This window comes from Capra hircus, chromosome 10 (assembly GCF_001704415.2).
Source record: "Capra hircus breed San Clemente chromosome 10, ASM170441v1, whole genome shotgun sequence".
Lineage (NCBI taxonomy): Eukaryota > Metazoa > Chordata > Mammalia > Artiodactyla > Bovidae > Capra > Capra hircus.
This window is the reverse complement of record NC_030817.1, coordinates 94,185,844-94,210,156: the sequence shown is the minus strand read 5'-3', so window position 1 is coordinate 94,210,156 and position 24,313 is coordinate 94,185,844. Positions and strand designations below refer to the sequence as shown.

Sequence of the window (24,313 nt, the reverse complement as noted above, 5' to 3'; positions counted from 1 at the left end):
TTGGGGGCAGGAGGAGAAGGGGACGACCGAGGATGAGATGGCTGGATGGCATCACCGACTCGATGGACATGAGTTTGGGTGAACCCCGGGAGGTGGTAATGGACAGAGAGGCCTGGTGTGCTGCAATTCATGGGGTTGCAAAGAGTCGGACATGGCTGAGCAACTGAACTGAACTGAACTGAAACTTAAAAATGAAAAATAATTTTAGTGAATAACTGCAACTCATCAGACTTATTCATGTGCAAACAATTTAAATGCATTGAATTAAGACATATTAGGTTAAGTACACATTTAGCTAATACAGGGGAAAAAAGAGGAACAGAAATTCTGAACCTTTCTTATTTTTGCTAATTAAGAAAGGGATTTAGGATACTGAGTTGTGGTTGTCTGGGGTCTGAAGCCTGAGGCGCTGACACCAGGCTCCACAGTCCTCCAGGCGGGAAAATCTCCCTGCCTTACAGTGAGGACAGTCTCTGTTCTTCGAGACTGCTGCACTGGATAGAGGCTCACTTGAACATAATTTAACAGGGTTGGGTGGTTAAAAAATGAAAGTAGACACAATAAACTGTATTAAAACTCACGTTTTTAAACTTCTTCTTTTGCTTATAATATGTACTAGCGATGGGAGAAAAGATTTGTATCTCATTTTACTGTCAGCTGGTCTTTATGCTACCTTTTTATATGTTTATAAGATACAGACTACTTTAAATGTCCTTATTTTGTGTAATTTGGCTTTCACTTTTTTTTTTTTTTGATGATATTTTTTAAAGAGCATCCGAAGTTCAAAGCAATGGCTGTTTTGTTAGGGAGGAAAAATATATTATCTTTGATAACCTCCCACTTCTTATCAGACTAAACTTTCTCTGTGGGTGGGTCCTCTGTCACTTTGTTTAACCATGCAGAAATGCAAGACTTTGTAGCAACCAAGGATAAAAGAGGAAGGCCATTTTAAGGTTGAACAGACTCTTAATATTTCCAGCAGTGTTTTTCCCCAGATTGCTAAATATGTTTTAGTGAGAATTCTTTCTGTTAATGAGTGACAAAAATCCAGTTTAACCTGGAATAAACCTTAAAGGTAGTTTATGAACTCCTAACTAAAGAGTTTGAGTGTGTATCTCACTGGCTGCAGGCATCCCGCCCAACTCTTGGCTGTCTCTGTTGGCATTTAAAAAAATTTGTTTATTTGGCTGTGCCGGGTCTTATTTGCAGTATGTGAGATCTTTACTTGCAGCATGTGAACTCCTAGTTGCGGTATGTGGGGTCTAGTTCCCTGTCCAGGGATGGAACCCAGGCTCCCTGCACGGGGAGCATGGAGTCTTAGCCACTGGACCACAAGGGAAGTCCCTCTGTTGGCATTACTGATAAGCATACTCTCCACATAGTGAGAAGGATGGCTGCTAGCAGCCTCAAGTTTAAATTCTTATGAATAGTGTTATGGATTTTGATTCATAAGAAAGAAAATTTCTCCCTCATCAAATACTCATATATAAATCACAGTAATTCTGTTTGGCCCTGCCTGAAACATGTGTCCAATCCTGCACCAATTCCTGTGACCATGGGTGATACGATCGTGGCAGGTAAAGCCTGGCCGTTGACAGCAGTAAATGGACTGAATGAATGGTCGTGTGTGTGTGTTGGCAGGGAGAGGGGCAGGGGAGCGGTTCTGCCAAGGAAAAGCAAAGACACAACAGCAAATGTCCACTCACAGACAACACCATCATGTGTTATTCATGCCCTTTGTGCATAAAGGGCTAACAAATCGCCTTTCCTTTCTGCATGAGAATTTAAACCTTAGTTAACTTTCTGGCTCTGTGTCACTACAAACAAGACAAAAGTACAATATGAACTCTTACTAAGCAGCATCGCTTATGATAAAAATGACTCCTGATCGGTAAGCTGCATCTGGACTTGGAGGAACTACAGATGAGTTGTGAGTGCCAGAGGAGAGGCCATACTCTGGACATCCTTGAGCGCAGTGACTTCTTTTCTTCTGTTCCAGGGCATTAGCCCTCATTTCTTATCACCTGCCTCCCCAGCCACAGGCACAAACTCAAACTGAGTTACGTACCCCCACATATCACCAAGTTGGTTATTGCATTTCATTACAACCACTTGCATATATGCTCCTCTTCCTTAAAGGAGTCTGAGCTTCCTGAGGATAGGGTGTTTGGTTTTTTTATCTTGGCCACTTTTGCTTAGCACAATATCTGATATATATATATATATATGCTTAATAATTGTTAATAGTTGTTGAATAAATGAGTGACTCATTTGTAAGAATGTGTGACTAAATGTTTTCATCTAGCATATAATCAGCGTTTCTCATCTTTCTTTTTGTGGTTGGTTTATATGGACCTTTGTTGGCACTGTTTGCAGGTATTTGTATAAGCCGACACAATCATTCTGTCATTTCCCAAAAGCTGCTGATGGCCCATGGGGCTTCCCAGGTGGCTCAGTGGTAAAGAATCCACCTGCCAAGTAGGAGATGAAGGAGATGATCCCTGGGTGGGGAAGATCCCCTGGAGAAGAAAATGGCAACCTATTCCAGTAATTGCCTGGGAAATCCCATGGATAGAAGAGCCTGGTGGGCTACAGTCCATGGGCTCAAACAGAGTTGACCATGACTTAGCGACTAAACAGCAGTTTGTGGTTCAAGACTAGAGCTTTATCTCCAGTTAGGGATCTAATCTGACAACCAGCAAAAGAGGGCCCCAAGCAGTCTCTTGTCTTTTCGCTTTGTCCTTTCTTGGTGATTCAATGAGGACAGGATTTCAGACTTTGAAGGGCTAGAGATATAGGTCTAATTGGCAACATATCTGGCTCAGAAATATAAATAAAGTGAATTTTTGGTGCCCGTGTGTTACTCCGGCATGTATAGAGTCCCATAGGACTGATCCATACGTACTTTTTTGGAAGCCATTTATTATTTTAGCACTTTTCCTTCCTTTTTCATTAAGTTGTTGGAAAATCATGAGCTATTATCTCAAGCAAACAGTGACCATTACTTTTTATTATCTTACATTAGCAGGAGGTCAGATAACAAATCTCAGATTCAGGGAACTTATAAAGAGTCTTGTGTCTTGCTTTTAACATTTCAAACATCTTGCTGAGCTTTTGGTTGACAACATAGCAGGCCAATTTGTGAATGTTTTCTTTAGTTGATGAAAATATTTCTGCTCCCCACCAAGTTGGCCACCCCAACTTCTTTTCCTGCTTTTAAATATCTCAGGTTAGAAAACTGAGTTTTCCTATAGGTGTTTCACTGTTGTTTCGATGCCAAGTGACATTTTGGCTATCGAAAAATGCAGTCTTCCTTTGCAATGTGAAAAGTTGGAGAAATTACCATAATCAGAAGACTCTACCCTTGAACTCTCCTCCCTAACAAATTGCACCTAAACATCTCTCATACAGCTTAAGCTGTATTTTCTGGATAATTCCTAATTTCTCCATCCCACATCATACAGACCTGTTCTCAAGAGTTTTCCTGTTGATCCTTAGTGAATGTCAAAGATACGTATACGAGCAAGCATCTGAGCCACCAGCGAAGCCCCATTAACAAGCAGGGAAGGCCTGAAAAGAAGCAGTTGATACAATGTCATGTCTCAAGACAAGACTTATCATGTCAAGACTTCCCCGGTGGCTCAGGTGGTAAAGTGTCTGTCTACAATGCAGAAGACCTGGGTTCAATCCCTGGGTCGGGAAGATCTCCTGGAGAAGGAAGTGGCAACCCACTCCACTATTCTTGCCTGGAAAATTCCATGGATCTGGTAGGCTATAGTCCATGGGGTCACAAAGAGTCAGACATGACTGAGCGACTTCACTTTCTTTCTTTCATGTCTCAATGAGTCATGTAAATATTAAACCCTGGAGATTTTCTGCTTTAAGCATTTTTATCAGTAAGTCAAAGCTTACTGAGTGATATGCAAGTGACTCAGATGAGGTCTGGTACAAAATCAGCTTCTCAATAAATAGCTGAGTGAAAGACCTGTTCCATAAATGCAGAAAGTTGGTTAAAATGTTCCGTTTGAAAGGGAAGATAGTCTGGCTGTGAGGTGGGGCCTCCCTAGACGCTTTGGAAAGACCAAGTCTAAACGTAACTCTCTGCCCCCATGAAAATGATTCTGTGCTGATGAAGTTTGGGGCGAAAACTCAGAACTGGATCTGGTTTGAAGTGAGAGAGGTTGTTATGACCTCCCCCTAAGAAGAAACCCAGAATGCCGTGACCAGAATCACCTCCTTGGCCTCCTTGCCCTCCTCAAAATGCTCCACTTGGCCAGTTGTCTTGTGTGTTCAATAAGTGTGTGATAATACTGGAGTTTGTGACTGATTTTCAGAAGGGAAGAAAACCATTTCTTTTGGCGGCAGAGAGGGTCCACGTCGAAATGATAGAAAAACTTATCTTCCTTAATCTGCATACTACAGAAAAGGACAAGGTGAGATGCAATTTTATTTTTTCACCAACGACTAGAGAAAGGGAAGCATAGATTTGGCAATGACATTTTGGTGAGCAGTTGAGTTCTTCACTTGTTACTACAGTCGGAAAGATCATGGGATATCCCAATGAAACCAACCCACTTTTTCAGTGGACTGTCCAAATCACCAGTTTTGCTCCACAAATGTCTGAAATCAAAGGGCCTCATGGAATTTTCTACTGTCAGCTCCAGTTGCTCTTTTCTTCACATGAGATCTTCTGGGGACTCAGCCCCATCTGACCAGGAAAGGGAACACCGAATGGACATCCATGTCCTTGTGCACGTCTTTGATGCTTTTTTTAAAGGAGAAATTCCTAGATGTGAAAGTGTGGGTCAAAGAGTGCTGCACATTGTAAAATCTTTCGGTATAATATTGCTAAAACTACCTCCCGGAAATCTTGCCACAGTTTGCCTTCCCAAGAGTTATATACAATTACTTGCATTATTCCACCTTTTACCAGCAGATTAGCAGCGAAGGTAAAAAAAAAACATGGATGGTTTGTTCCCTTCTCATTCAAACAGCTATGTATTTTCAATTTAAAACTTTAAAAGTATGACTTTCACTTAAAACTGTGGAAAACATGGCCAGTACTGGAGCCACAGCTTTATCCAGTGTGGCCCCCGCCCCTGGAAGCCACTCTGCAGCCCTGCCCATGGGCGGGGCATGTTCCTGGGAAGCTCTCCTGAGGTGTGTCTCTGTTGCAGGAGGGGAGTGCTGCCCTGCACCTCAAGGCGAAGCGTGGTCACAGCCCTGCGATTCAGTGCTGCTCACCCAGCCGCCAGGAATGCAGAGATCAAGGAGGTGTGTGCAGGGGCTCATACAAGGTGAGCATGCGGCGCAGAAGTGGAAGAGTGGGAAGAACGACTTTCAAGAAAGGAGTAGGGGCAAACGAAAGTGTTTGTGCCACAGGGTGCAAAGTGAAGAGCCAGTCACTCAGTCGTGTCCAACTCTTTGTGACTCCATGGACTACACAGTCCATGGAATTCTCCAGGCCAGAATCCTGGAGTGGGTAGCCTTTGCCTTCTCCAGGGAATCTTCCCAACTCAGGGATTGAACCCAGGTCCCCTGCATTGAAGGCAGGTTCTTTACCAGCTGAGCCACAGGGAAGCCCACAGGGTGTAAAAGGTGATGCTGAAAGATTCCTCCCTTTTCCTTTAAAGTAACTCACAGCGGTTCATTTGTTAATCCATTCACTTATTCACCAAAAAATATTTAATGTGTGCTCTGGATGATGGTTAGAGTATGAGGCAGAGAGCATCACTGACTCAATGGACCTGAATTTGAGTAAGCTCTGGGAGATGGTGGAGGACAGAGGAGCCTGGCGAGCTACCGTGCTTGGGGTCCCAAAGAGTCAGACGTGACTTAGTGACGGAACCATGACTGAACCCCGCTAGGTAGAGTGTTTTCTTATTCTGGAAGCCTACAGGGCAAGAAGGGCATACAATACATATTATATTGGGTTGAATGCACTAATAGATGTACACGCAGTGTGCTGTGGGAACACAAAGGAAGAGCTGTTTCAGAACACACAGACCTCACAGACGAGGTGATATATGATGTGGGTCGGGCATTCTAGTGAACCCTGGTACCAGGAGACTGGGGGGCACAGGGTAGACTTTCAGACCGAGCCCGAGTAAGGGAACTGAGGCATGAAGAAGCACGGGGAGGACTGGGAAGGACAGCACCGAAATGAAAGGCCGCGCTTCCCAGAAGCAGAGCCCCCGGAGGGTTTCTGGCGGCGCAGCGGTGGGAGCCATCGTGGGCGGAGGCAGGACACTGACACCGCGCTTGGAAGGGAGGACTGGTGCCTGGAAAGCTGGAGGTGGGGTGTCCCTTCAGGTGACAGGAGATGACAGGAGCAAGGGCTACTGGGGACCTGCCACCCAGGCTCTCAGGGGCAGCAAACAAGATGAGGTGGGAGGAGGAGGGAGAGGTCACAGGACTTGTGAGCAGGGGCTAGGGAGAGGGGAGACTTTGCCCCCCAGCTCCCTGGCTTGGACCCCCAGGACGGTGGGGTGCCCATCCCTGAGCTGTGGAGGGTGAGAGGAGGGGAGGAGGGTGAGCGCCTCAGTCATCAGGAGTGGGCGGGTTCTCCCTGAGACTGTGGAAGGGGTTTACTCAGCTGAGGGGAGCGGGGAGATGGACGGCAGGCCTGGAGTTCAGCGGAGAGGCTGTGGCTGCGGAGGCAGACCCGTGAGTCATCTGCTCTGGGAGGTCACTTCTTAACCTCTGGGTCCACGCCTTTGGAGCTGGCTGTTGGGAGACCCAGGTGAGTGGAGTCCTCGGACTTCATGGTAGTGATGATCAGATTGAAGTGGTTTAACTTTATGAAGATCCTAGGAGTGTGATCTTCTTGAATAAAAGTTATGAATAATCCTTGAGAAACTCAAGGAGAACTAGATTCACCGAGCAAAAATCTTAGCCCTGATTGGCCTTCACAAATATAGAGATCCAGTCCTATCATAGGATTTAAAGTCTTAGTCATGCTGGCCCTTTTCTGTTCTAATACTTTACCACTGGAATGTGGATTTACCACCTGGATTTAATCCACCTTTTAGCTATTTTTGAGTCAGGGCATATTGAAGAAAAGTCTTTAAGTCTAACAAACTGTAATTGTAGACTGTGATAGATTTTATTTGCACAAAGTATCTAGTGATACTGTTAATCCTTTGGATGAAGCCCATAACGTACATACGGTCCTGGGCTGCCTCCGTTTTCGGACATAGGCCCTTGCCAGACGATGGAGTGACTCATGGGACTAGGCTTGAGTGTGGTGTTTTCCAAACATTCTGGGTAGCAAACTCATATCAGAGAAGAAAATGTCAGCATGTGCCTTATCACAGGGTATTTATCATTAAATCAATATATTATAAAACATATGTCAGAAATATACATTTTAAAGATTGAGATAAAAAGAAACATAAGTAGCAATTTTCATATTTTCTCTACACTGAAAGGATTATCTTATAAACATCTGATGTTTTCCTTCGAGTTTTCTTTGTGTTCCTGTGCGTGCATATTCTTAGGTTCTTCCCAAAATGCCTTTAACCCTTCTTTAGCTCCTGGCCATTTAGGTTTTGTTCACTTTTTCTTTTTTATGGAAGTAAGGCATTCAGGACTGACCCAGACTTGCCCGGGAGTGTCCAGGAGTCTCCAGCAGAGGCATGGGTCGGTGGCGGCCTGCTGCAGGATTGGGGGCAGTGAGTGTAGCCATACATGCAGGGGATCTTATGAAGGAGGTCACCATTATCTTCATTACTTCCACCATAGTTTGGCCCCAGGTAAATAACAGGGAGGCAACACAGCTCCACCCCTCTACAGAAAATTGGATCAAAGATTTAAGTGTGCCAGCTGCCACAACCTCACAGAAGTTGGCTGAGAGGAGCTACCTGTCACTCAAGGTCAGGGGCGGTGGCCAGGAAGAGCTACCCCATGTCCAAGGAGCAGTGGCTGCATGGGCGCAGGAGGGCCGAGAGGAGCTACTCCACGTTGAAGGTCAGGAGGGGCGGCTGCGAGGAGATACCCCTCTTCCAAGGTAAGGAGCAGCGGCTGTGCTTTGCTGGAGCAGCTGTGAAGAGATACCCCATGCCCAAGGTAAGAGAAACCCAAGTAAGATGGTAGGTGTTGCGAGAGCCATCAGAGGGCAGACACACTGAAACCATAATCACAGAAAACCAGTCAATCTAATCACACAGACCACAGCCTTGTCTAACTCAATGAAACTAAGCCATGCTGTGTAGGACCATCCAAGATGGGAGGGTCAAGGTGGAGAGGTCTGAGAATGTGGTCCACTGGAGAAGGGAATGGCAAACCACTTAAGTATTCTTGCCTTGAGAACCCCATGAACAGTATGAAAAGGCAAAATGATAAGATACTGAAAGAGGAACTCCCCAGGTCGGTAGGTGCCCAATATGCTACTGGAGATCAGTGGAGAAATAACTCCAGAAAGACTGAAGGGATGGAGCCAAAGCAAAATCAATACCCAGTTGTGGATGTGACTGGTGATAGAAGCAAGGTCCGATGCTGTAGAGAGCAATATTGCATGGGAACCTGGAATGTCAGGTCCATGAATCAAGGCCAATTGGAAGTGGTCAAATAGGAGTTCAAGAGTGAATGTCGACATTCTAGGAATCAGCGAACTAAAATGGACTGGAATGGGTGAATTTAACTCATATGACCATTATATCTACTACTGTGGGCAGGACTTCCTTAGAAGAAATGGAGTAGCCATCATGGTCAACAAAAGAGTCTGAAATGCAGTACTTGGATGCAATCTCAAAAACGACAGGATGATCTCTCTTCATGTCCAAGGCAAACCATTCAATATCACAGTAATCGAAGTCTATGCCCCAACCAGTAACACTGAGGAAGCTGAACTTCAACAGTTCTATGAAGACCTACAAGACGTTTTGGAACTAACACCCCAAAAGGATGTCCTTTCCATTATAGGGGACTGGAATGCAAAGTAAGAAGTCAAGAAACACCTGGAGTAACAGGCAAATTTGGCCTTGGAATGCAGAATGAAGCAGGGCAAAGGCTAATAGAGTTTTGCCAAGAGAACGCACTGGTCATAGCAAACACCCTCTTCCAAGAACACAAGAGAAGACTCTACACATGGACATCACCAATGGTCAACACCGAAATCAGATTGATTATATTCTTTGTAGCCAAAGATGGAGAAGCTCTCTACAGTCAGCAAAAACAAGACCAGGAGCTGACTGGCTCAGATCATGAACTCCTTATCGCCAAATTCAGACTTAAATTGAAGAAAGTAGGGAAAACCGCTAGACCATTCAGGTATGACCTAAATAAAATTTCTTATGATTATACAGTATAAGTGAGAAATAGATTTAAGGGACTAGATCTGATAGATAGAGTGCCTGACGAACTACTGGGGATGGAGGTTCATGACATTGTACAGGAGACAGGGATCAAGACCATCCCCATGGAAAAGAAATGCAAAAAAGCATAATGGCCATCTGGGGAGGCCTTACAAATAGCTGTGAAAAGAAGAGAAGTGAAAAGCAAAGGAGAAAAGGAAAGATATAAGCATCTGAATGCAGAGTTCCAAAAAATAGCAAGAAGAGATAAGAAAGCCTTCCTCGGCGATCAATGCAAAGAAATAGAGGAAAACAACAGAATGGGAAAGACTAGAGGTCCCTTCAAGAAAATTAGAGATACCAAGGGAACATTTCGTGCAAAGATGGGCTCGATAAAGGGCAGAAATGGTATGGACCTAACAGAGCAGAAGATATTAAGAAGAAGTGGCAAGAATACACAGAAGAGCTGTACAAAAAAGATCTTCATGACCCAGATAATCACGATGGTGTGATCACTCATCTAGAGCCAGACATCCTGGAATGTGAAGTCAAGTGGACCTTAGAAAGCAGTACTACGAACAAAGCTAGTGGAGGTGATGGAATTCCAGTTGAGCTATTTCAAATTGTGAAAGATGATGCTGTGAAAGTGCTGCACTCAATATGCCAGCAAATTTGGAAAACTCAGCAGTGGCCACAGGACTGGAAAAGGTCAGTTTTCATTCCAATCCCAAAGAGAGGCAATGCCAAAAAATGGTCAAACTACTGCACAATTGCACTCATCTCACACACTAGCAAAGTAATGCTCAAAATTCTCCAAGCCAGGCTTCAGCAATACATGAACAGTGGACTTCCAGATGTTCAAGCTGGTTTTAGAAAAGGCAGAGGAACCAGAGATCAAATTGCCAATATCCGCTGGATCATGGAAAAAGCAATAGCGTTCCAGAAAAACATCTATTTCTGCTTTATTGACTATGCCAAAGCCTTTAACTGTGTGGATCACAATAAACTGGAAAATTCTGAAAGAGATGGGAATACCAGACCACCTGACCTGCCTCCTGAGAAACCTGTGTACAGGTCAGGAAGCAACAGTTAGAACTGGACATGGAACAACAGACTGGTTCCAAATAGGAAAAGGAGTACGTCAAGGCTGTATATTGTCACCCTGCTTATTTAACTTATATGCAGTGTCCATTATGAGAAACGCTGGGCTGGAAGAGGCACAAGCTGGAATCCAGATTGCCGGGAGAAATATCAATAACCTCAGATATGCAGATGACACCACCCTTATGGCAGAAAGTGAAGAGGAGCTAAAAAGCCTCTTGATGAAAGTGAAAGAGGAGAGTGAAAAAGTTGGCTTAAAGCTCAACATTCAGAAAACGAAGATCATGGCATTTGGTCCCATCACTTCATGGGAAATAGGTGGGGAAACAGTGGAAACAGTGTCAGACTTTATTTTTTGGGCTCCAAAATCACTGCAGATGGTGACTGCAGGCATGAAATTAAAGGACGTTTATTCCTTGGAAGGAAAGTTATGACCAACCTAGATAGCATATTCAAAAGCAGAGACATTACTTTGCCAACAAAGGTCGGTCTAGTCAAGGCTATGATCTTTCCAGTGGTCATGTATGAATGTGCGATATGGACTATAAAGAAAGCTGAGCACTGAAGAATTGATGCTTTTGAACTGTGGTGTTGGAGAAGACTCTTGAGAGTCCCTTGGACTGCAAGGAGAGCCAACCAGTCCATCCTAAAGGAGATTAGTCCTGGGTGTTCATTGGAAGGACTAATGCTGAAGTGGAAACTCTTATACTTTGGCCACCCCACGCGAAGAGCTGACTCATTGGAAAAGATCCTGGTGGTGGGAAAGATTGAAGGTGGGAGAAGGGGACAACAGAGGATGAGATGGCTGGATGACATCACCGACTTGATGCACATGGGTTTGGGTGAACTCTGGGAGTTGGTGATGGACAGGAAGGCCTGGCGTGCTGTGATTCCTGGGGTCACAAAGAGTTGGCCACGGCTGAGCAATTGAACTGAACTGAATTTATGATTGATTTCTTAGAACTCTGCTCATACTTGAAAATTTGAGGAAGGTGAAAAAATTTAACCTACAAATTGTTTACAGTGTTTGAATACTTTATGAATATTTCATTTAACAATCAATGAAGTATGACTATGTTGATTAAATATTTATTCACTTCAATTTGTGGTTTTCTTTTGGTATTTTGGAACCAACTTTTTTTTTTTTAATATTTCAAATATTTCTTTGGTGCTTAAAAAGTCTGAAGGTCATACACTCTATGCCTGTTGTGTCTCATGGTTAAAATGTCACAGGGCCCTACAACAGTTTGGGTTCCTGGCTTTGGGCTCTTTACAAACCTGTTTCTACATCACATCCTTCCATTAGGGAGCATTTCCCTACCATTCTGATCTCAGGTTAGATGTCACCCTATCCAAGACGGTTTTCTTGATCACTCACTGAAAAATAATCACCCGGTCACACTATTTCACTTCTCACTGTAGCATGTTCATTACCACTAGCTGACATTATTCTTCTAATAACATCTAGAATCTAATAGATAGACTTATTCTAAATCTGTTAATTTACTGATTTACCAGTCTACCCATCTATATATCAATCAACTGATTGTCCACCCCTACTGGAATGTAATGTCAGAGATATTGTCAGTCTAATCATATCCACGCCCGCACTATTTAATATAGGGTCTGATACATAATAAGTGCTCAATAAATTTTTGTGGCTTTATTGAGATGATAGTGAAGATCACTGCACACCTTTACTAGCTCATATATTTCCAAAGTACTGTGATGGTTTGAGGAAAAGACATAGAATGGTGTGGTTCCTGGAATAACAGCCCCCCCAAAGAGGTCCACATTAGGATCCCGGGAACCTGTGAGTTTGTGAAGTTACAGGGCAAAGGGGAATTAAGGTTGATCATCATCTGACCCTACAACGAGATTATCCAGGGTGAGCCTAATATAATCACAAGGGTCCTTTCAAGCAGAAGAATGAGGCCAGCAGGGAGGTCAGAGGGATGCAGATGGACTGAGCACCCCATTGCTGACTTTGAAGGTAAAGGAGGGGGGCAGATGGGTGTGTGTGGCTTCTGCAGACTGAAAAAGGCAAAGAAATGGATTCTCCTGAAAGCCTCCCTATAGGCCTTTCTTTTCACTCAGTGAGACTCATTTCAGACTTCTGACCTCTAGAACTGTAAGATAATACGTCTGTATTGTTTAAGGCACTCATATTTGTGGTAATTTGTTATTTTCAGCAATAGAAAACTAATAACATAGGTGGTTCTGTTATTGTCACAGAGGAGGACATAGAGGCCCATCCTTGAGAGGCCATTTATTCAAGGTCATTTGGGCATTTAGTGTCAGCTCAAGCTAGATTCCCATTGGTCAGAGTGTGTATCAGTCCTGTGAGTATTTGTTCCACTTGCAAATCACTTTATAACCAACCAACCCAAAGCACAGGGGCTTAGAACCACCACTATTATCTTTAAGCTTTTCTTCTTACAAGGACTTTTGCAGGAGGATGGGATAATGAGGGGCTTCCCAGGTGGCCCAGTGGTAAAGAAGCCCCTTGCAAAGCAGGAGATGCAGGACAGACACATGGGCTTGATCCCTGGGTCAGGAAGATTCCCTGGAGGAGGAAATGGCAACCCACTCCAGTATTCTTGCCTGGAGAACTCCGTGGTCAGAAAAGTCTGGTGAACCACAGTCCATGGGGTCACAAAGAGTTGGACACAGCTGAGCCACTAACACTTTCATGCTGTTTTGAGGTGGTACCTGCAAGGGGACAGTTACTAGTAAACAGAATGAAAGAAGGTTGAGACATTTTTGGGGTCAATACCAAGTTCATTTCTTCTGGCTCAAGGAGAGGGTTCAGTTCAGTTCAGTCGCTCAGTCGTGTCTGACTCTTTGCGAGCCCATGAATCGCAGCACACCAGGCCTCACTGTCCATCACCAACTCCCGGAGTTCACTCAGACTCACGTCCATCGAGTCCGTGATGCCATCCAGCCATCTCATCCTCTGTTGTCCCCTTCTCCTCCGGCCCCCAATCCCTCCCAGCATCAGAATCTTTTCCAACGAGTCAACTCTTCGCATGAGGTGTCCAAAGTACTGGAGTTTCAGCTTTAGCATCGGTCCTTCCAGAGAAATCCCAGGACTGATCTCCTTCAGAATGGACTGGTCGGATCTCCTTGCAGTCCAAGGGACTCTCAAGAGTCTTCTCCAACACCACAGTTCAAAAGCATCAATTCTTTGGCGCTCAGCCTCCTTCGCAGTCCAACTCTCACATCCATACGTGACTATTGGAAAAACCATAGACTTGACTAGACGGACCTTAGTCGGCAAAGTAATGTCTCTGCTTTTGAATATACTATCTAGGTTGGTCATAACTTTTCTTCCAAGGAGTAAGCTGCTTTTAATTTCATGGCTGCAGTCACCATCTGCAGTGATTTTGGAGCCCCCCAAAATAAAGTCTGGCACTATTTCCACTGTTTCCCCATCTATTTCCCGTGAAGTGATGGGACTGGATGCCATGATCTTCGTTTTCTGAATGTTGAGCTTTAAGCCAACTTTTTCACTCTCCTCTTTCACTTTCATCAAGAAGCTTTTGAGTTCCTCTTCACTTTCTGCCATAAGGGTGGTGTCATCTGCATATCTGAGGTTATTGATATTTCTCCCGGCAATCTGGATTCCAGCTTGTGTTTCTTCCAGTCCAGTGTTTCTCATGATGTACTGTGTATATAAGTTAAATAAGCAGGGTGACAATATGCAGCCTTGATGTACTCCTTTTCCTATTTGGAACCTGTTGTTCCATGTCTGTTGTTTCACGTCCAGTTCTAACTGTTGCTTCCTGACCTGCACACAGATTTCTCAAGAGGCAGGTCAGGTGGTCTGGTATTCCCATCTCTTTCAGAATTTTCCACAGTTTATTGTGATCCACACAGTCAAAGGCTTTGGCATAGTCAATAAAGCAGAAATAGATGTTTTTCTGGAACCTCTTGCTTTTTCCATGATCCAGCAGATGTTGTCAGTTTGACCTCTGTTTCCTCTGCCTTTTCGAAAACCAGCTTGAACATCAGGAAGTTCACAGTTCACGTATTGCTGAAGCCTAGCTTGGAGAATTTTGAGTATTACTTTACTAGCATGTGAGATGAGTGCAATTTTGTGGTAGTTTGAGCATTCTTTGGCATTGCCTTTCTTTGGAATTGGAATGAAAACTGACCTTTTCCAGTCCTGTGGCCACTGCTGAGTTTTCCAAATTTGCTGGCATATTGAGTGCAGCACTTTCACAGCATCATCTTTCACAATTTGAAATAGCTCAACTGGAATTCCATACCTCCACTAGCTTTGTTCGTAGTGATGCTTTCTAAGGCCCACTTGACTTCACATTCCAGGATGTCTGGCTCTAGATGAGTGATCACACCATCGTGATTATCTGGGTCGTGAAGATCTTTTTTGTACAGTTCTTCTGTGTATTCTTGCCACCTCTTCTTAGTATCTTCTGCTTCTGTTAAGTCCATACCATTTCTGCCCTTTATCGAGCCCATCTTTGCACGAAATGTTCCCTTGGTATCTCTAATTTTCTTGAAGAGATCTCTAGTCTTTCCCATTCTGTTGTTTTCCTCTATTTCTTTGCATTGATCACCAAGGAAGGCTTTCTTATCTCTTCTTGCTATTTTCTGGAACTCTGCATTCAGATGCTTATATCTTTCCTTTTCTCCTTTGCTTTTCGCTTCTCCTCTTTTCACAGCTATTTGTAAGGCCTCCCCAGATGGCCATTATGCTTTTTTGCATTTCTTTTCCATGGGGATGGTCTTGATCCCTGTCTCCTGTACAATGTCACGAACCTCATTCCATAGTTCATCAGGCACTTTATCAGATCTAGGCCCTTAAATCTGTTTCTCACTTCCACCGTATAATCATAAGGGATTTGATTTAGGTCATACCTGAATGGTCTAGCAGTTTTCCCTACTTTCTTCAATTTAAGTCTGAATTTGGTAATAAGGAGTTCATGATCTGAACAACAGTCATCTCCTGGTCTTGTTTTTGTTGACTGTATAGAGCTTCTCCATCTTTGGCTGCAAAGAATATAATCTAGCAGGGTATATAGAGAGAAGACTTGGCCCCAGTTCCCTTTGTATTCCTGGCTTTAGCTCATATGTGCCTGAGGCATGCCTAGGACCTGACTCTTCACCTAGAAGCAGCAAAGAGCACTCCCCACCCAATAATCAGAAACACATTGGATTTTCTCTTTAAAAGAGTCATACTGTTTCATTGTATTCATTGATAACCATGAGAAGAACACCAGAAAGCATGCTGGATTCTAATGGTAATCCCTCCCTGCCTTCTCTCTCCACCTGTCTCTTACAGATCAATATCAGTGCTTTGCAGACAGTAACCCGGAATGGCCATGCATTACTTGTCAGGTTTCTTCTCAATGAGAATGTTGATCTGCACCAGAAGATGGAAGTGAGTCTATTGCGATAACCTGGACTTTGATCCCAGCTCTGTGAGGCTTGGCTGTAAGATGCTGCTTGCAGATATGCTTGGGAGAGGGAGGGGAGGAACAGGTGACCACAAAGGAGGAATTCTTTCTGGGAGGGCTGACCAACTCCTTTTGCAGACTGAGTTTTAATCATGAGAAACAGAATCTGAGGTCTGAATTTTAGAAAGTTGTTGCAGTTCCTGAACAAAATGAAATCTTTGTGTTTTAAATATTTATATTTGCCGCAGTTAAACTTTCTCATGTGTCTGGAGATGCCATTCTTGTATTAAATTTATCAGTCTGGGAAAATGATGACGCTGCTGTTAATAGGAAGGAGAAGGATTATTTTTCCCCCTTCACTGACCGATTTTGTTTTTCTTTTGAAAGTCAGTCATTTGTACTGATTTAGGTTTTCTGAAGTTGGCCCTGGCAGAATTAACAAAGGCCATCTGTGCTGGAATTAGATGCTATTTTTTACTCTACTTTCATTTCTCCTGGGAGAATATTCTTTGCTCTGATTTTGCTTAAGCCATTGCCATTTATTATATTAACTGGAGAGAAGGGATGTGATTTAAACCAGGATTGGTAGTTTTTGGAGAATGGCATGAGAGACTCTGAATTTGCCTGTTCTATCCAAGGATGTTTGGATGGAAGGGTTTGGGGCCTGTTTCTCAGGAGGGTTTGGGGCCACAGCAAGGCTGGTAGTCCCAGCAGGAAGGGCCCTCCCTATGTCCCTGGGATTAGGGATCTGTTCTTTTTTTTCGTGCTTGGTATCATAGAGACCAGGTCCTCCCAGAGCAGAAGAGGTCTGTATGGAAAGCCTGCCCCTCCACCCCATCTGTCTCCTACTGCCCTTGCTTACCCTTGGACAGTCTGATGCACACAGCTTTAGGTCCCATCTGCCCCTCCTTTCCTCCTCCGCTGAGTACCGCTGCGTTCTTTGCTCAATCACTACACCTTTCTTCCATCCATCTACCCCTGTGGGAAGGAGGCTGGTGTTGATGTTGGAGTCAGGAAGATCTGGGTTCGAATCCTGTCTCTGCCACTTCCTAGCTCAGATGCCTCAGGAGGTGATTTAGCCCCTGAATTGATAGCTTCGGTGATTCAGGATCTCCAAAGAAGAAGATTTAGCTTTTGGACCAGGCACCAGGCTTGATTACTCAAGAGCTTTGTGTAGCAGAGTTTTATTAAAGTATAAAAAGGGGCAGAGAAAGCTTCTGACATAAACATCTGAAGGGGGACGGAGAGTGCCCCCCTTGCTAGTGTTCAGTTCAGTTCAGTTCAGTTGCTCAGTCGTGTCCAACTCTTTGCGACCCCATGAATCGCAGCACGCCAGGCCTCCCTGTCCATCACCATCTCCCGGAGTTCACTCAGACTCACGTCCATCGCGTCCGTGATGCCATCCAGCCATCTCATCCTCTGTCGTCCCCTTCTCCTCCTGCCCGCAATCCCTCCCAGCATCAGAGTCTTTTCCAATGAGTCAACTGTTCTCATGAGGTGTCCAAAGTACTGGAGCTTCAGCTTTAGCATCATTCCTTCCAAAGAAATCCCAGGGTTGATCTCCTTCAGAATGGATTGGTTGGATCTCCCTGCAGTCCAAGGGACTCTCAAGAGTCTTCTCCAACACCACACTTCAAAAGCATCAATTCTTCGGCGCTCAGCCTTCTTCACAGTCCAAGTCTCACATCAATACATGACCACAGGAAAAACCATAGCCTTGACTAGACGGACCTTAGTCGGCAAAGTAATGTCTCTGCTTTTGAATATACTATCTAGGTTGGTCATAACTTTTCTTCCAAGGAGTAAGCATCTTTTAATTTCATGGCTGCGGTCACCATCTGCAGTGATTTTAGAGCCCCCCAAAATAAAGTCTGACACTATTTCCACTGTTTCCCCATCTATTTGCTATGAAGTGACGGGACCAGGTGCCATGATCTTCGTTTTCTGAATGTTGAGCTTTAAGCCAACTTTTTCCCTCTCCTCTTTCACTTTCATCAAGAGGCTTTTTAGTTCCTCTTCACTTTCTGTCATAAGGGTGGTGTCATCTGCATATCTGAGGTTATTGATATTTCTCCTGGCAATCTTGATTCCAGCTTGTGCTTGTTCCAGTCTGCTTTTTAATTATTACAGTGAATCAAAAGAATGCCTCAAGGTTGTAAAGATCTTATTAGACCCACTTCCACAATTTACATTTTAAAATGACAGGATTAGAACTAACAATCTAAAGATTTTACCAGACCTACTCCCATGATATACATTTTAAGATAACAGGATTAGTCAGAAGGTTTTCCAGAAGGAGAAACTGTCCTCAAGCAGGATACATTGCTGTTATATAATCCTTAGTACAGAGTTTAAGCTGAGTTGTTTGTTGTGTAATCATCAATTCTGGGTTTAAAGGAAAAAACCTTTTATGTGACTAAGACTAAGGAATGTAGAGAGAAAAAAAAAAAAAGATTTTGTCCTTTTCTCCTCCTTGAGAATTCCAGGCCCCTATCTCGTCTTCAAGAGCCCCAGTCCCTTCTCTCCTCCTCAGGGACCCGGGCTTCTCAACCTGCCTAGGAATTGACTCTCTCAGTATGTAAAGTGTGGAATAGAAAACCTAACTGCTGGGGTGGTTGTGAATGAAAAGCTGTCAGCCTCTAAACAGTATTAACTGTTGGGGATATGAGAATATTAACTGTATGGATGTGAGAGTTGGCTATAAAGAAAGCTGAGCGCTGAAGAATTGATGCTTTTGAACTGTGGTGTTGGAGAAGACTCTTGAGAGTCCCTTGGACTGCAAGGAGATCCAACCAGTCCATTCTGAAGGAGATCAGTCCTGAATATTCATTGAAAGCACTGATGCTGAAGCTGAAACTCCGATACTTTGGCCACCTGATGCAAAGAACTGACTCATTGGAAAAGACCCTGATGCTGGGAAAGATTGAAGGTGGGAGGGGCAGGGGAGGACAGAGGATGGAGGTTGGATGGCATCACTGACGCAATGGGCATGAGTTTGAGCAAGCTCTGGGAGATGGTGGAGGACAGGGAAGCCTGGTGTGCTGGAGTCCATGGGGTCCCAAAGAGTTGGACACGACTGAGCGACTGAACTGAACTGAACTACTGGGGACGCGCGTGTGTAGTAGTAGCGTCAGGAGGATGTGTTGTATGTGCCTTCCTGATGCTGACTGACGTCATCGTCTCTGCTTGAGCAGCACCGCGCCGTCCTCTGTGCTCACCGTCGAGGCATCTGCACCCCTTCTCGCCACTCTCTCTCCTCTCAGCTCAGCTCCTGTGGTCCCCAGGCTCTCCCTGCACCGGCTTCCCTGCTCTGTCCTCCCTGTGCCCCAACCCCGCCCTCCCCACTAGCTGCCCCTCACCTCACTCTCACACCTTAGCTGTGTTCTCCTCGCCTTTTCCCTCTTTGCGGCTGCCTTGTCCACCCCCAGGGAGGTGTTTCCTCTCGAGCCTCCGAGCCTCCGGGACCAGGGGCAGCTGGGTGGGAGTGAGGCAGCGAGAGGCTGTGTGTGAGTGTGGAGGCGGGCACTGAGCTTGCCAGAGCTGGTAAGGAGCCTGCGGTGGAGGTGACCAGTGCATGGCTGGGAAGACAGGCATTTTAGCCACAACGAGGGAGGAAAGCAGACACAGTGAATACATGGTGGCCAGACTGCATAGGTGGGAGGGCTGAGCATGGACCCTAGGTGAAGGGGGTATTAGTCCCACAACCCGCTCTAGGGAGAAAAAGCCCTAGTTCAAGGCAAGTCAGGAAATATGGATTATGACTGCTGTTTCCTCCTTCTGGTTATTCCCACTGCACTTTAGCTCGTTGAAGGCTCTGAGAAGTCCCGCAATTAAGCTATTCAGTAGTTTCTTAGTCTTCATATTTGAGCTCAGATGTCAGTTCTTCGGAAAAGTGTTTTTTTCTGACCTCGGGAAAGTTCGGCCCACCCCCACATATGCTGTCTTACCACTCTGCAGATTTCCTCCGAGGTACTTAACACAATTAGTAACCGTATATTTATTTTGTGACTTAAAAAAAAAAATCAATGTCTCCTTTCCCTACTCAGTGAAAGATTCCTGAGGCTGGGCCATGTTCACCACTGAACCCCTTGTTCTTGTTCGGTCGCTCAGTCATGTCCGACTCTTTGTGATCCCATTGCCTGCAGCATACCAGGCTTCCCTGTCCTTCACTATCTCCCAGAGCTTGCTCAGACTCATGTCCACTGAGTCGGTGATGCCACCCAACCGTCTCATCCTCTGTCCTCCCTTTCTCTTCCACCTTCCATCTTTCCCAGCATCAGGGTCTTTTCCAGTGAGTCATCTCTTCATATCAGGTGACCAAAGTATTGGAGCTTCAGCTTCAGCATCAGTCCCTCCAATGAAAATTCAGGTCCGATTTCCTTTAGGATTGACAGATTTGATCTTGCTGTCTAAGGGACTCTCAAGAGCCTTCTCCAGCACCCCAGTTAGAAAGCATCAGTTCTTCAGTGCTCAGCCTGTTTTATGGTCCAACTCTCATATACCTACATGACTACTGGAAAAGCCAGTTTCCATTCATTCATAGGCCAGGCTCTTTTTCGGGATGCTGACTAAACTGCTAGCGTCCTGAAAAGAGCCTGGCTAATAGTAGGTGCTCAGAATCAAGTTCTAGAATAAATGATGCAGGAGGGTGGGTTGCCGGTGAGCAGGTTAGCTGTGCGGCCTTGGCAGGCAAATGATTGCTGCAGACTTGCTGAGGGCTCACCACCATGCTGGGCAGTGCCAATGTTCAGGGGATTATCTGCTAAAATGAGTCACTCTTTGATCTGAACGTTGAAGCCAGGATTTTTTGAATTTGACATTGTCATTTGTTTCTGCAGCCTAAGGCGTCCCCTCTTCATTTAGCTGTTCTCAACAACCTTGTCACAGTGGTGAACAGCTTATAAGTGCACAGCATGACGTTGATATCTTAAATCAGGTAAGCCAGCAAGTCAGAACCTGGACAGTCAATTTTCTTGTTTCAACTCAGTGTGTTTGGGGGTAGTTTTGATCAAGTTCTAGGTTCCTGGGAGGAACAGGCACATTTATTTTTTATCCCTTTTCCTCCTCGCACCCTCACTCCCACTTGCACACACATATTTTGTCTTTTTCAAACACACAACTGGGATTCAGCCAGTGTGTTATTAAACTGTTCACATTTAACAGGCCCAGTGCTTCGGAGAGATAAACTGTAGCTCGGCGGTAAATCACCAGAGCCTCTTTAAATCAAAAGCTACTCCCCCAGTGTGAAATGTTGTAGTTGGCAGGCAACCCTTTTCACCCAGAAGGAAGCTTTGTTTCTGTATGACAGACAGTAAATGTATCTTCTTTTTGCCCAAAGGCAAAAGAGACCTTTTGAAAAAAATTTTTTAAAATCACCATGAATTCAGTCATTGGAGCAGAACCAAATGCTCCATAGAAGGCATCCATCACTGGCTAGAAATGGAAATGTTGAGGTGGGAGAATTAAGAGGATGGGGGTGGGTGCTGTCTGCACTGGGCCCTGCTGTGGGATGGGCTGCCCTCCTCCAGAGGCCAGGAGTGGGAAGGAAAACTCTCAGAGAGAGGCGTCTTAACCCATGAGCCTCGGGACCTCTCCCTCCTTCCTGGCTGCCCTCTCCAGGGTCGGGAGTGGCCATGATTGGTGAGGCTGCCTGAACTTACCCACTGGCTAGTCCTCAGTTTCCTCATCTGTGAAGCCGGAGCACTGATGCCCATCTCTGCTCCAGCGCCAACCTGTGAGGTCACTGGTGCCCTGAGCTGAATGGGGACTTAACTCCTTGTCCGTCCCTTCCTTCCCCAGGGACCATTCTCCTCCCTGGTCTTTTACTATCCCAAAAGTGAGGGGGAAGAAAAATCCCCCTTGTTATTAAACATACATGTGTGTTCAGCTATGTTAATGCCCCAGATCTTTTCTTATGGGCAGCATCTTTCTCTCCACGTGGACAGAACTCCCAAGTGGTTCTGGTTCCACTAGCTCCACTCCAGTGAACGAGGCTTGCTAGACTGCCACCCAGGGTATCAAGCTCTTCATCATTGATGGTTTTTGTTGGACTAGGAATACACACAGTGTATAAAAGGAAGAAAACATAAATAAGCTAAAAACTTACAATTTGGTTCTAATCCTTCCAAAGAAAGAGAGCTCTCTTAATATTTTGGTGCATTTCCTGCCCTGTAGCCTCCTAGCAGTTTTGCCATAGGGAGGTTTTATGAGTATTTGGTGTGTGGCACTTGGCTCTGTTCCATGTTGGTATAGACTTTTGATCAGTCTGTCAGTGTAAGTTCCATATCTTAGATAATGAGCCTCCAGAGGGGCACACTGCCGCCTAAAAGTAGGTCTTTAGTGAATGCTTTTTGATATTAATTCTGTTAACATCCCAAGCAGGTTGGCCCTGTGCTCTTGAAGGAAGAGTCCTGGACTGGATGGTACTGCCCAGCTGTGTGACACTGAGGAAGTCGCTTCCTCCCTCTGGTTTAGGAGTTGGGCTGGATCGCAACCAGTGTTCCTTTCTGTGTTAATATTTTAGAAATGTCTTCACATCAGAATTTCTTTTGGTGGGAGGTATAAGATGGGTGATTTTCTTGTGATTTCATCTATTTCTCTGAGACACTCTTGTCCTTTTTGTATTATTACTGGTTATTTCAGTTAATTATTAATGGTTATTTCAGAAAGGAATTAAAAGCTGACACTCCTTTTATACACTATAATGTAGGAAATTTTCAAAATAGAGAAAAGCATCAAGAAGGCAATAAAAATAACCTCTAATCCCTCCATCTAGATGTTATCATTCTTAACATCACCAATGCATTTTCTTCTCTTTCTCTATTTTTATATATAAATTGAGCTCAGCTAGATAGTGTTTTTTCCTAAGGTTTTAAATGTTACAAGCACTTTTTCATTTTTACAAATCTCTGAAATTATTTTTTATTGTGGCAAAATAGATGTAAGATTTTGGTGGCATGAAGCGTATTGACCATGTACATAACTCTCACACTGTTTCCAGAGCTTTATCTTTCCTGAACTGAAACTCCATACTCATTAAACAGTAATTCCTTATTCCCTCCTCCTCGACACACCATTTCACCGTATCTCTATGAACTTACTACTGTACGTATCCCTTTTTGAAATTATTTTAAAAAGTCGTTTGTGATGGTTGCCTACTTTTCCAATATGTGCATATACCATAATTTATCTCATGAGTCTCCTTATTAAGCATGTAACTTCCTTTCAATCTTTCATTGTTATAAATAACACAGCAATTAATATCTCCTGCTCCTGTTTAAAAATAAGTTAGCTTATCTGTTTTCCCTTATGCCTGTGGAGGACACATTTGCTTTCCTGTGTCTTTTCATTATGCAACTTTCTTCTCTCTTTAACGTGTTGGAATTATATTTTTGAAATTTCTCATGGCTTCATCATCAGTCCTTCCAATGAACACCCAGGACTGATCTCCTTTAGGATGGACTGGTTGGATCTCCTTGCAGTCCAAGGGACTCTCAACAGTCTTCTCCAACACCACAGCTCAAAAGCATCAATTCTTCGATGCTCAGCTTTCTTCACAGTCCAGCTCTCACATCCATATGACCAAACGGACCTTTGTTGGCAAAGTAATGTCTCTGCTTTTGAATATGCTATCTAGGTTGGTCATATCTTTCCTTCCAAGGAGTAAGCGTCTTTTAATTTCATGGCTGCAATCACCATCTGCAGTGATTTTGGAGCCCCCCAAAATAGTCTGACACTGTTTCCCCATCTATTTGCCATGAAGTGATGGGACCAGATGCCATGATCTTCGTTTTCTGAATGTTGAGCTTTAAGCCAACTTTTTCACTCTCCTCTTTCACTTTCATCAAGAGGCTGTTTAGTTCTTTCTGCCATAACGGTGGTGTCATCTGCGTATCTGAGGTTACTGATATTTCTCCCGGCAATCTTGATTCCAGCTTGTGCTTCTTTCAGCCCAGTGTTTCTCAAGATGTACTCTGCATATAAGTTAAATAAGTAGGGTGACAATATACAGCCTTGACGCACTCCTTTTCAATTTGGAACCAGTCTGTTGTTCCATGTCCAGTTCTAACTGTTGCTTCCTGACCTGCATACAGGTTTCTCAAGAGGCAGGTCAGGTGGTCTGGTATTCAAATAAGGAAAACAAACATACGCTTTCTCATTAATCACTTGTGATTAGAAAAGCTGGATTTAGAAAAGGCAGAGGAACCAAAGATCAAATTGCCCACATTCATTGGATCACTGAAAAAGCAAGAGAGTTCCAGAAAAACATCTATTTCTGCCTTATTGACTACGCCAAAGCCTTTGACCGTGTGGATTACAACAAACTGTGGAAAAATTCTTCAAGAGATGGGAAGCCACCTTACCTGCCTCCTGAGAAATCTGTATGCAGATCAAGAAGCACCAGTTAGACATGGAGCAACAGACTGGTTCCAAATTGGGAAAGGAGTAGGTCAAGGCGTCATGTTATCACCCTGCTTATAAGGCAGTCAGAAGCATAAA

At 44.3% G+C, this 24,313-nt stretch overlaps 1 protein-coding gene across 1 annotated transcript in view; it reads left to right on the top strand.

Annotated features, from left to right (window-relative positions):
- The window catches only part of ANKDD1B (ankyrin repeat and death domain containing 1B), a 77,816-nt gene that overhangs the window by 24,701 nt on the left and 28,802 nt on the right, over positions 1 to 24,313 (top strand). The window contains 5 exon segments of the mRNA XM_018053791.1: positions 4,335 to 4,433; positions 5,178 to 5,297; positions 15,589 to 15,798; positions 20,653 to 20,713; positions 20,716 to 20,750. Of these exon segments, the coding sequence (XP_017909280.1) occupies positions 4,335 to 4,433; positions 5,178 to 5,297; positions 15,589 to 15,798; positions 20,653 to 20,713; positions 20,716 to 20,750 (525 nt within the window).